The following is a 13,389-nucleotide window of genomic DNA, read 5'->3' as shown; positions in this document are numbered from 1 at the left end:
CAGTGGTGGGAGTGTCGGATAAAGCAGGGGTCTCTAACCTTGGCAACTTGAAGCCTGGTGGACTTCAACTCCCAGAATTCCCCAGCCAGCAAAGCTGGCTGGGGAATTCTGGGAGTTGAAGTCCACCAGGCTTCAAGTTGCCAAGGTTAGAGACCCCTGGGATAAAGCACCCGAGACACAGGTACTGCTCTGCTTTCAGCCAGGGAAGGGGTCACTCCAGGGTACTTCACAGAGCGAGCAAGCTTGACGTAGCTCTTAATAATTCAAATCTCCACAGGACCGCTCGTCGGCATTTTACAATACCGTTAGTAAGACGTCTCGTCCTCCAGTCATCCGAGTTACCCGAAAAAAAGATTCCCGCAGTTGCTGCTCCCATAGCGTGCTACTCTACATTATATCTCTATCGTATTTCGTTTCTACACCCCCCCCCCACTTCCCGGCCTTACGTTTCGGATGCCGGAAATCGTTATCGGTGACCTACCGGAAGTGGTTTCTGCGGAGGATTGTCCCGGCTGGAGTGGTGTCGTTCCTGAGAAGCTGCCTCGCGGATTTCAGCGGCTGGGAAGCGGTGAGTTGTTCGGCCTGGTAGACACGTTTCTTTCTGGCGTGTTTTGTTCGTCACGAGGACTCGAGAGCCGTGGGGAAGGGGCTGGTGTCAATGCTGGGGGGGCGGAAAGTGACTTAATGCCGGGCTTGAATCTCTTCAGCCAGCCTTCCCCTAACGGTGCTTCGCTTTGCATTGGGAACGCCGCTCTTGCCTCTGATAGGACGTATCGATGCCCTCTTAAAAGCGCCCCGTGTCTATTTTCCTCCCTGAACCCCCTGAAAATTACGTTTTATCCTCAGAGCTGCCACGTCTGTGGACACACAGGGTGTGAAAAGCACCCTGTAAGGGTTGCTTCGCCTTCTTCCCTTTTAGTAAGGATTTAAAAGGACTTTATGTCAATTTTTTTTTTTTCTGTAGGCTTCACCTCTTCGTTATTTGTGAACTCCCGGATGGATTTTTCTCTTGGGCTGACTTTCCCACACATGTTTTTTTTCCCATCATTTCTTTCCTCTATTCCAGTGTTTCTCAACCTTGGTAGCTTGAAGATGGGTGGACTTCAACTCCCAGAATCCCCCAGCCAGCAGCGCTGGCTGGGGGATTCTGGGAGTTGAAGTCCACCCATCTTCAAGCTTCCAAGGTTGAGAAACACTGCTCTATTTTCTAGCATTCTTCTCTGCTTCCCCCCTCCCCCCCCCCTTTATGATTAAAATGAAATGGTATAGCAAGATATTCATAACTCAAATGTTTGGGTAGCTTAGAAATCAAGCGTGGTGGCTTTGGTAATGTGATACTATTCCATCACTCTTCTAAAATCTCTTCTTTGCCTACAATTCCCAAGTATTTTTCAACGTTATTTAAAATATGATCCATGCAAGATGAATACAGATTATACCATACTTCCTTCGGGAGTCCTTCGGGAGAAGGGCAGTATATAAATCCAAATAAACTAAACCTACTTGTGCCTTCCAGACAGTGCTGACTCCTACCAACTGCCTGGATTTCTGCATGTTTTTTTGGCAAGATTTAAGAAATGGTTTACTGTTGCATTCTTCCTAGACCTGAGAGAAAGTGACCGTCCCACAGTCACTCAGCTGTCTTTGTACCTAAGGCAAGACTAGAAACCAGAGTTTTCCAGTTTCTAGCCTGGTGCCTTTACCACTGCACCAAACTGACTCTGTTACTGTACACATAATGCTAGGAAATTAGGTACAGCAATAAATTATGTATCAAAACCAAATCACACCTATCAGCCTACTCTTAATATGGAGCATTCAAAGTATATAATATTAGGACTGCAACTGCCCCCGATTCTCCAGGTAATGTAGTTGTTTGTCATGCTAGGTAAAATTTCTAAGAATTATAGATCTGAATGGTACCATAGGAGAAGGAGCTACCTATGTAGTGTCACTTTGTGTGTGCACAAGCAACAAAAACAAATCTTTTCAGATCCAGTTTGGTGAAACTGATTTTGATTCCGATTAAATTAGCAACTGTTTACAAACTAAGATTTAGAAATCTAAAATCTCAAAAACACAAGTCAGTCCATTTTGTTTTTCACAATGCCCAAGCTGTCCCTCTAGGTTTCTTGCAGAAGGAGATGGAGAAATTACCCTTTTCACCATTTTTCTGAGATTGGTATTTTGGAGGTACAGTATTTGAGTCTCAAGATTAAAAGCTCTTGATGTATCTGTCCTTCATGAAGTTATCCAAATCCTTTTTAAAACTATCCAGGCTAGTGGGCATTATTACATCTAGTGCTAATTAATTCAAGAATTTAACAGTTCTTGTGGACTAGGATGAGCAACCCAAAATAACTAAAACTTTTAAAATGTTTATCTGATATACTGAAACTGAAGGCACAATGTAGCTTTCTGATGAGATGAAGCATGTCCACTTTCAGGGCATGTATTTGACCAATACATCTTTGATTTCATATTTTAAAAGGCAACATGTATAATTTTGGGCAAAATTAGATTAAACATTCAGGTAGTAGTGCCCCTTCTATAGGAATAATACCTCCCACAGGAAAGAGCCTGTAGTACAGTGGACTAAAGCACTGTTATTAACAGATTAACATCTGCTGCTTGCAATTATTGCAAGTTCAAATCTCACCAGGCTCAAGGTTGACTCAGCCTTCCATCCTTTCAAAGGTAGGTGAAATGAGGACCCAGATTGTGGGGGCAATAAGCTGACTTTGTATAAATATACAAAAGTATGAAGGCTATTTGCTTAACGCATTGTAAGCCGCCCTGAGTCTTCGGTGAAGGGCGGCATATAAATTAAAAGCAAAAAATAAAAATAAAAAAAATATTCAAATAAATTTGTGAAGGGTTTTGTGCAAAATGACATTCAAAGTCATTTTCTTTGCCCAGTCCCAGTTGTGTTGGTATACTGATCAATTGACAAAGCAGATATTGATGTAATATCTAAGTATGGTCAGGCATTTTTTAATCTCGGTTGTTTTATTCAATAGGTAAATCATGGAATTAGCTGATAGCAAGGCTTGTGTTTTCTTGATTCCCAACTTGGTACATCACAGACTTAACCAAAGTTAAACAATTAAGTTCTACTATTTCTATGTGTATTTCAATTTTAAACAAGATCTCTATCTCTGTATAGTATAGAGAACAAGACAGACAATTCTGTCTTCTAAATGAAGACAATATTTTTATAATGTGTCTTCAGGATTTTTAACAGTATTCAGCTAACATTACTTCTGGCCATGCTGCCTAGAATGAGAATTTCCTAATCATTACTATGTGTTTTTATCCATAAGGAATTTTGAGGTCCAATGTGTGTGGGGTAGGGATTTATCCTGAAAAATATACCTGTAAATTCAAGAATGAATATATATATCCAGTTAGGTGTTTTTAATAAAAATAGTACTGGTATGTGAAAGAAATTCCTGGACTGACTGATTGTCTATTCATTTACTTTATGGTGGTGTACTATCCTGTGTTTCCACATAGCTTGACTAAATAGATTGGGCTAAGAGTGAGTGAAGACTATATTTATATAGGCATTTATAAAATTTCCTGACAGTGAGAACAATCAGCCAGTAGAAGACCTTGCCTTCAGAAGTAGTGGATGCTTTATCACTGGAGGCTTTTAAGAAGAGACTGGACAGCCACCTGGCTAAATAGTAAAGGGTCTCCTGCTCCAGCAGGGAGTTGGACTAGAAGACCTCCAAGGTCCCTTCCAACTCTGATATTCTATGTTCTATAGGCTATAGTCACCAAGTGACTTCTATGACCAGAACCCAGCCACTCTTAATCCAATCATTTTATCATCTTGGCTCTCTGTGCAAGCAATGCCATGGATGTTTAAACAACCTTTCTAGACACTTATCCTTGACCTTTAGATTGTAAGAGATAATAATCCAAAATATCTGATAGGTATTAAGTTCTGGAAGACTGAATTAAATAATCTGACATGCTTGTTACTGATGATGTTATCTAGTTTGGGTAATGAAACATCTGCAAGAAAAGAACCAAACTTAGAGAGCATCAAAGACCCTCATTTCAACCCTGAGCTACGCATATTCTCATTTATCAGTTTTTGTCTCTTATTTTGATAGCATTTCCCATGATAATTTGAATATCTATTAAAAGTCCTTCAGGAAAAACATCATTCAGTTAATTAATCTCCAGATAATGTCATAGAATAATCTATTTAATATAAAATAGTTCTTGGGTTATGACAGCAATTGAGAGTGGGACTGCCATTGCTATGCGATGCAGTCCTAAAATGCAGCGTCACATGACCATCACTTAGCAATGGCAATCCTGACCGGTCCGATGGCTGTTATGTTAACTGAAGACGTGGGTTGTTGAAGGAGAAGCAGAGGGAGTCCCAGGTAAGGAGCATAGAGTTGCCACAGAGGGTGGGGAGGGCTCGGGAGGCCTAGCTCATCCTGTGGGTGAGATAAGGAAACTGGGGGAGTGAGTTAGTGAAGGTTTGAGAGAGCTGGTAGAGATTGTGCACAGGTAAGAGTATCCCCTGCAGATGGGAACAATTTACCAGAATGATTTGCACCTTTCCTTACTGGCTTCCCCACTTTGTGAAGTAGTGATCATGTGACTTTGGTTGCCTGTGACATTGTAAATGAACTACATTGAAACCTATTGTAAATGTTTCTGGGCATTCAATACCTAGATAAGATTTTAGCCAGGCATGTGTTTGGCCAGTCAAATTCATAATTGTGCATTAAGTATTCTTAGATAACCTTGGCCTCAAATTAAGGGGTAGTAATGTAAACACAGTGCTATATATGGTATAGTAATATAGCATAGTAAACATAGCTAAATCATGTTTTTCTTTGAGGTCACTACCAACTGTAGGAAGGACTGCAGTTGTGACCTTGTACTGCCACTAGACAATATTCTTTTTTTTTTCCATAATGAACTTGAATATGTATGTACTTTTCCATTTGTTTTCAGATCCTGTTTAAAAGCTCCAAAGGCATTTGTTAAGAAGAGATGGGTAAGGATATTGACAAAAATATCCTTTAGAAGTATATTTGCTTTTTAAGAACATACTCAATATATCATAAAAGTGCTAATTTTACTTTCAGTCATGTTTAAATAAAAACTTGAGTGAGAGTTCAGAGTAGTAATTAATATAATACTTGTGATTGCAATTGTTTGTTACGGAGTATCTTTTAAGGTTCATTTTGTTTGCTGAATGACAAAATGACACTTGTAATCTTACATTATTTGGAGATATGTATCACTTCCTCAACACCTCCCCCTTTTAAAACATCAAAAAAAAATTTCCTCACGTTATTTGGAGATAAATCAAGTTTTCACAAAATTAAAGTATGAATAAAATATGAATGAAAGGACATGGGGATTCTAAAAATCTTGAAAAACTGAAGAGGAACAAAGAAGAAAGATGGGCAAATGACAAACCATCAGGAAAACATGCTTCCCTAGAAGGAAGTGGCAGTATAAGCAGTTCTGAAAATTGGAGAAGGAAGGGAAGTAATTACCATCTCAAAGCCTGCATAATTGAACTTTTCCTTCAGCCATTCTCCCTCATGAAGCTAATTTCCATTAACAGCCTATAGAAAGAATTCTACAAATATGGTCCTTTTATAAGTCATGCTGTGAGTATTATCCTGACAGGTGAAATATTTTTTTAAAAAAACAAAGATTGCTAGTACCTGTAGGGAGGGTGGGTATAACAGAAAACACTAGAATTCATTATAGTGTGCTGGAATTATATCTGTATTTAAATTCTATATTTTAAAATCTATTTCCTGTTATGAAGTATTTTAGATAACACTATCTCAAAATGTTGATAAGGATGCCTTTTTAAAGTTCATCTGATTTGAATATTACCAAGGAATGCTGTAGTATTTTGAAAGATTTCAGGTAGATTACTATTAAAGCAACTTGAGATAAGAACTCTTACAGTATTTATCCCAAATAAGATATATCTCAATATCATATTTACATGTTGGACTTGCTACCATTCTCATATATATTTGCTTTATTTGATTTTTATCCCACTTTTATTACTTTATAAGAACTCAAGGAAGCAAAAATATCTAATACCCTTTCTTCCTTCTATTTTCCCCCCAACAACAATCCTATCAGGTGGGTTAGGCTGAGAGAGAGTGATTTGTCCAAAGTAACCCAACCATCTTTCATGCCTAAGGCGTGAAACTCACAGTTCTCTAGTTTCTAGATCAACACCTTAGCCACTATACCAAACAGGTTCTCCATGCCAAACTATATATAATATAATTAATGTTGTATTGTTTATTATTTATTTGTTAAGCCTTCTAATAGTCATAGATTGAAATTATTCATTCATTTCATATTGTAGATGGAGAAGAGAAAACATATGGTGGGTGTGAAGGCCCTGATGCTATGTATGTGAAGTTGATATCTTCTGATGGCCATGAATTCATTGTTAAACGAGAGCATGCACTCACATCAGGAACAATAAAGGCAATGTTGAGTGGCCCAGGTTGGTATATACTCATTTCTGAAAAACTCGGATTGAGAATTTTTTTTTGTCTTATAATACTAGAGTAATCTCTGAAACCAGTTTCTCAAAAAGAACAGTACAGTTTTGTAGGATTTAGTATTTCAATTTCAGTCAGAGACTATGTGTCCAAACAAAAGTGAAAATGATTTTGGAATCATAGGGATTTTCCAATATTACCAGAGAAAAGATTTTAAGCTTTCAGTACATTTTTATAAATCGGTTTTTGTTTTTTTGAAAAGGGAGCAGTTTTGAGTTAGCCATAATACCAATTTGGGTCAATTATATACATTATGGAAAAATAATTTCCATATTCATTCTGCTAATGATAATAATTGTACAATTCTATAGAGACTGAGAGTGTATTTGCCAATACAAGGGATATCACTGGTAGGATCAATTTCCCTTCCTCACTGCAGCCATTTCCTAATAAATATGTTATCTGCCCTGCCCAGTAAATCCATAAAATAGATTTGGGTTCCTACAAGCTAGATTTATGGGGTGAAGGAGCTTATATTTCATATCACATTCATTTATATTTCACATATATTCAATCATGCTTACTACAATTTTATTCTAGGAATAAAATTCACGGATAATGAACAGCTATTAAAATCAGATTTAATTCAAATTTATCACAAATACTTTTATAATAATTAACATCAGTATGGCACAATTCCCAATTCATTTTTTTTTGTTTTGGAAATAAAATCTGATTCATTTAAAATTCAGTTATTTTAAAAATTGCATTTAATATTGCTCTAGGAATAGTTTTTAAGTTTTAATTACATAAATGTGAGTTTCAGTTTCTCTAAAATGTAGAGGCCTAATCTGCTGTCAGGACAGAAACAAAGTTACGATGGATTCATGCAGCAACATCTGACAGAAAACAGGTCCCTCGTATATAGTTATAGATAGTATAGTTATAGATTTGTACAGGATTTACTGAGAACTTTAAAAGATATCTGAATGTTGATGTCTTTTTAGCTACTTGGGAAAGCTATGGATGCTTTCCCATATTCCTAACTATAATTTATGATTTAGGATAGCAGTTAACTTCAGTCATTATATTTTTATGTCTGCAAATAAAATAATAATGAAAATATCTGAATAAGACACTTCTCAACTATAAAGCTAGCTGATCAACTAATGGATCAACCATTATCTCTCAGTTTGCTAATTAACACCATGGAATTGTGAATAAAATTGGGACAGCCAAATATGTTTTTCTCAACTCCTTATTGGAAAGCCAGGATAACATTAAAACAGCTCGTCAAAATTTTAGCGATATAATGCAGCAATTATTACTTCTGGATGTAGATCAACAATAGAAAACATATTATTTCACATATCTTCTCAAATACCAATCAGCTATGTGGATTCAAGGTGCTTTCCCCCAAAAAACATTTAATGGGGGCCAATGACTAAATATAGGCGTATCTTCTAAACTACAGGTACTAAACAAAGTCAAGGCTTGAATGAGAACTATGTATGCCAGATACTTATCTATTTTGGCTTTTCCTCCAAGAAATACATGTATGTATCAGAAGGCAAGTGAACAGAGAGGAAATGGTCACAGAATATAACTTTTAATAGTGCAGTTTTCAGCTTTCTCTATATGTACATGTGCTGTGTGTGTGTGTAAAAATAGTGGCTGAAAAGGGCAATTTTATTTATTAGTGCATCATATTCAAGAAGTTAACTTATTTTATTCTGTTTAGATCCAATGGTATAATTAAAACGAATATATCTGAAAATTCATTCTGAATTTGTTCAGGTTGATCAAATTTAAATAATTATAAAAGATAAAGAAGGCATAACAAATCTAAAATGCAGAAGTTCAAGTAGCAGTGGTTTCATTAAATTATATGTATATACATACAAATTCAACATACACAGTTCTGAATTAAACTTTTGTCAAAAAATATACTCATGAGTTATCTTTGTTTTTTATGTGCACAGGGCAGTTTGCCGAAAATGAAACAAACGAAGTGAATTTCAGAGAGATTCCTTCTCACGTCCTATCTAAAGTATGCATGTATTTCACCTATAAGGTTCGCTACACTAACAGCTCCACAGAGATTCCTGAATTTCCAATTGCACCTGAGATTGCACTGGAACTGCTGATGGCTGCAAACTTCTTAGATTGTTAAATAGAATAAATTATAATAAAAATGTAAACCACCCCCTTCCCTTCCAGTATTTAATACACATGTTTAGTTAGCAACTTTTTCGTATAGCATGTTTTATATGTTTGGCCAAGAACTGTACTCATCACTCTGGAGGATATTTCTCACAGTGGTTTTTCATAGGAATCATTCATGCTCAGATTTTGTTTTGCTGCTTACACAAGTACGGACTTCTTACCAATTGATAAATAAACATGCCACGTTATGCATGACCTTTGCCTTATCCCTCAGCAAAAAAATAATTATGTTATCAACGCTATGAATTTGCTGAAATTACTTCTCTCTGAGAACAGATCACAGTTAAAGATGGAATCCTCTCTGGGAATGAATCCGACATCACTCATTTGGAATCCTCAATATTGGGGTATACTACAAATGTGCTAGGGAGGGGGGTTGGAATTTTATGTTAGCATATTCTCAGATTGTGCTAATAATAAAATGGATTTATGTTGTAATTGTAAAAATGGTATATAGCTATGCTTATAACACATTTGTTGCAATACTTTACTGCATTTAGTTTGTATGTTCAAACTATTGATAGGCATTATTACATTTACATAGTAATCTATCATGGTTTTTCCCATACTTCCAGTTCTTGTTTACTTTTAGTAATCTTTATAAATTCATTTATAGGCTTTATAAAAATGATGATTCCCAACTATACTGTCAAATGTAAAATAGAGGATTGTGGCAGAATGACACTTCTCAATTTAACATGAGCAAACTTCATCCTGAATAATAAGATTTTCAATCATAACTGGACTTCATTATGTGCAGTAAATAATTTATTAAATCCATATGCCACCTGACTCCCAGCGATTCTGGGTGGTTTACAAATTGTTAAAAACACATAATGCAGTACAAGAAATAAGAAATTAACATAGCAGAGAAAACAAACTCGGATGGGAACAAGGGAAGGAAAAAATAGACATCAACTATCCTCACCAAATCCCTAATGACAATATCTTCAAGGTCTTTTGAAATCTCATTAGGATAGAAGCTGTTCAAATCTCGGGAGGAACCTTATTTCAGAGTGCAGATGCTGCTACAGAAGACATACTTTCAGGGTCCCAAAATACAGCATTATTTAATCAATGGAACCTGGGGCATGCCAATCCTGCCAAAGTAAACCAGCTAGGCACATATTATGGGACAGTATAGTTTAGGACATTATTGTGTGTAGCAGTTTATACATAATCTCTAGAAAGTATAGAGTATGAGTTAAATTCTGTTTTTATCCAGCATTGTTTTTGTTGTTTGAGAGCTGGTTACAATAAGCTCTGTTAAGGTCATTTTGGATATTGCTGTTTGGGAACAGGTATGCAAATGTTTTAAGGAACATTCTGCCATCCTATTCTGACCATGAATCATTCCAACTGCACCAGGGCTAGTCCAGCCTCAATATTTTTTTTGCAAACTTCCATTTTAACAAGCATTACAGAAAAGAAAATGGTTTTGAATAAAAAAGTTCAATAAATGTACATGCATGGGTGCAATCGGGTAAAAAGAAACTAAAGTTCCACAGATTTGATGTGTGTTCAAACTAAGGCATCTGTTCAGTTTTTTGAAGTGGGAAATTATGAAAGATTGCCTTAAATACTTAATTTTTTAGAGTTACCTTACTTGTGAAATAAAGTTTTAATTTTCTTTTAGTTGTCTTTTGAGTCAGTCTTGACTCCTGGTGACTACCTAGACTAGTCCCTGCAGTTTTCTTGGAACTATTTCAGAAGTGGCTTACCAGTGCTGCCTTCTTAGGGCTGAGAGTATATCTGGCCCAAGGTCACCCAACTGACTGGCTTCATGCCTAAGGCAAAACTAGAAATTACAATCTCCGTTTCTAGTTTGGTGACTTTTAGATCAATTATAATACTAATTGCATGGTCAGTAAAAGATCTTGATAAATATACTTTGCCATAATTTTATATACTTTTCATAATGTATTCAGGCCAAAACAAGGCATAATATAGGAGTGGGGGAAAATCCAAAGATCCAGGTTTTCTAGTTGAACCTAACATTCAACTCCTGCATATACTAGTTCCCCATTTAGAACTGATGCAAGTGAACATAAGTAAATACTACTTACATTCCAAGTAGAAATTTGCAGTAACAGTGTCTTCTGGCACAATTTGGTCTAGAACCTTATATTAGTCGATTTGATTTATTGCTTTTCCCTTCTTTCCCAGGTCAATATTCCTGTTCTATTTGTTGTACACAAGTCAAGTTTTTTTAATCTATTCTGAATATTGTTCATTTGTGCATGTATTCTGAAAGTATAGTGTAATGTGTTTATTTCAGGATTATTCTCTTTTTGAAAAATGAGGAAGAAACTGATACATAGAAAAGGAGCATTGTGAAAACAAAAAGTATACCATGAATTTCAGTTTTGTTTCCAAATGCTCCTCCTATCAGTAGTTTCTAGTTTTGCATACGCTGAAGATAGGAGAAATTAGAATAATTCTGTTAAGGTATATTGCTCATAGTGAGGTGGCCTCCTGGTACTGCAATTGTTAGTTGCTATGCAACTGGCCCAACAAAAGAATGTGAATATAAATCTTCCATTACATTGGGTAAGAGGTATAAACAACTATGCTTTGAGGGAAATACAGAAATCTGTTAATTGTGTAAGATGTTCAAATATTCATTTATTTATAAAATAAATTCTGAAATCAATAGAATTTGAAACATCCAGGTCTATAGCTGATAGGAAGCTATCTCTACCCATACCAAGCTAAGAGTTATTTCTACATTACACTGTAAAACTATTCCACTTAAAATATTCTTAGGGATGTATTCCCATACTGAAGTGGATCCACATATTGTCTTTTATGAAACATGCTATTTTCCAATTTTTGTCTATTGTTATTAGTCCTGTATATGCTTACACGATTAGTTTAGATTAGTATTAAATAACATAATTTAATGGATATTTAAAATTAATTATGTTTCAGAACACTCATTTTAATAGTTTCCTTCTTCAGATAGACCTTTTTAGTGCCTTTGAGTCAATGGTAACTGACCTGATTACCTGGTCTATTCCCTGCAATTTAATAGTTTTACAAGTTTCTGTTTCCCTGGAATAAAAAAAAAAAATCTTGCAACAAACTACCCATGAGATTTGAAAGAGTAGAATAACACTTCTTAGTCTTGTCTTTGGAAGCAGTTGGAACCCTTACAGTTAATCTGACTTTGATAAAGCTAGTATTGCAAACATTCCACATATTTTTTACTTTATTCAGGGAGTCCTAAATTCACATTGATTAGATTCATATGCCTAATTATATAGTTTGACTTATCTTGATAAGTCAAACATGGTTAAACAACACATGGCTAAATGCAATATGTAATCAAGTCACTTGGTAATGCAGTTTTCCCCAGTCAGTTATTCTCTAGGTCATGGGTGTCAAACTCGCGGTGTCACGTGATATATCAGAACTTTTCCCCCCTTCGCTAAAACTGGTGGGGCCGGGGCCAGCACATGACACATCCGACCCGCGAGTTTGACACCCCAGATCTAGGTACAGTAACATGACCATAGAAGTGCCTTTGGGCAACAGTGGCTCCCTCACCCAGGAAACGGAAATGAGTGCTGCCCCGAGAGTCTAACACGACTGGACAGGGGAAACCTTTATGTGTATTTGGGATTATGTTCATACAACATTGTTATTGTTTACACAGCATAGTAGCCCAATGAAATACATATACTTCTTCCTAAGTAAGATAATTATGCCCCTCAAGCAGCCTAGTTAACTTGTTCCATAAACAAAGTACCAGATTGAACTGTTGAAATACTAGTAAGTTCAAAAACAATTCCCCCTGAACTAATAATAGGGAGATAACTGATATAATTTTATTTAATAACAGTTTTAATGAGAACAAGAAAAAAATAATCTGATCTAGATTCATTTGGTTTCTTGTCATATTAGACCTATGGAAGATTATCTGTGGAATCTGTTTCTCTACTAGAATCCTGGGGTCTGTTAGCCAAAGTCCAGGTGTAAAATAGTAAGCAGACAGATATATATTAAGGAAATGGATGTGTCTCGGTATGCACTCAATCCACAATTTATGATAAATTCCAAAATCACGCTCACAGAATCTTTAACCCAAAACTCCAATCCTTGTTTTCCTCCTAAATTCAAATGAAAATAATTGAGTAACTGTCAAGACAGTTGGGAGTTAGAAACCCTTGGCAATCTATTCAAAATTGCTCAGTGATCTAACAGATCCTTCTCTAATTTTTGTTCACTTCTTTAAAGCACACTATTTTAACTATACTAGTTAGATTAATTGCTTTGTCATATGTTAATGTCCATATATCAAAATAAGCTTGAAAATCATAGTTTAGTAAGATGTTAGCAATACATTACACCATCATTAATGGCACTTCAGTTCTAAGGAAAACAATCATGAGCTGTATGTTATAAATATTGATTTACTTAAAACAGTTAAAAAGAGGGAAATTGACATTTTGAATGTATATACAGGCTATAAAGTATTTTATTTGTAAAAAAAATGAAACCAAACATTTTAAAACAACTTGAACAGGAAAACAGGAGTTAGCATTCTTGTATTCCAAACCAAACAATAACAGTTTGCACAACATGAGGACTGAAGAGAACTTGTACTGATTCCCATACCAAGTCCAAAGGGTGTAATCTT

General features: G+C 35.8%; 1 protein-coding gene across 2 annotated transcripts; it reads left to right on the top strand.

The window, feature by feature from the left end:
* The first annotated feature begins 427 nt into the window (after positions 1-427).
* On the top strand, positions 428-9,194 carry ELOC (elongin C). Of its 2 annotated transcripts, XM_060681937.2 has the most exons (4): positions 428-568; positions 4,987-5,029; positions 6,380-6,523; positions 8,504-9,194. In XM_060681937.2, exons 2-4 carry the CDS (start codon positions 5,026-5,028, stop codon positions 8,692-8,694), a joined length of 339 nt encoding a protein of 112 aa, XP_060537920.1. In that variant the 5' UTR covers positions 428-568; positions 4,987-5,025; the 3' UTR covers positions 8,695-9,194. The 2 variants fall into 2 exon arrangements, with proteins under 2 accessions (XP_060537920.1, XP_060537919.1); XM_060681936.2 differs by lacking the exon at positions 4,987-5,029 and having other exon boundaries at positions 447-568.
* The last annotated feature ends 4,195 nt before the right edge of the window (positions 9,195-13,389 follow it).

Source organism: Pantherophis guttatus, chromosome 3, assembly GCF_059756535.1.
Source record: "Pantherophis guttatus breed Tessera chromosome 3, ASM5975653v1, whole genome shotgun sequence".
Taxonomy (NCBI): Eukaryota; Metazoa; Chordata; class Lepidosauria; order Squamata; family Colubridae; genus Pantherophis; species Pantherophis guttatus.
The sequence above is the reverse complement of the archived record's forward strand: the minus strand, read 5'-3'. Positions and strand labels throughout refer to the sequence as shown.

Bases quoted from the DNA above. Each gene is read 5' to 3' on its own strand.
- ELOC (XM_060681936.2), top strand. From the start codon at position 454: ATGCCGGAAATCGTTATCGGTGACCTACCGGAAGTGGTTTCTGCGGAG. The intron at 569-6,379 runs GTGAGTTGTTCG...TTCATATTGTAG, and splicing joins ATTTCAGCGGCTGGGAAGCG to ATGGAGAAGAGAAAACATAT. The intron at 6,524-8,503 runs GTTGGTATATAC...TTATGTGCACAG, and splicing joins GGCAATGTTGAGTGGCCCAG to GGCAGTTTGCCGAAAATGAA.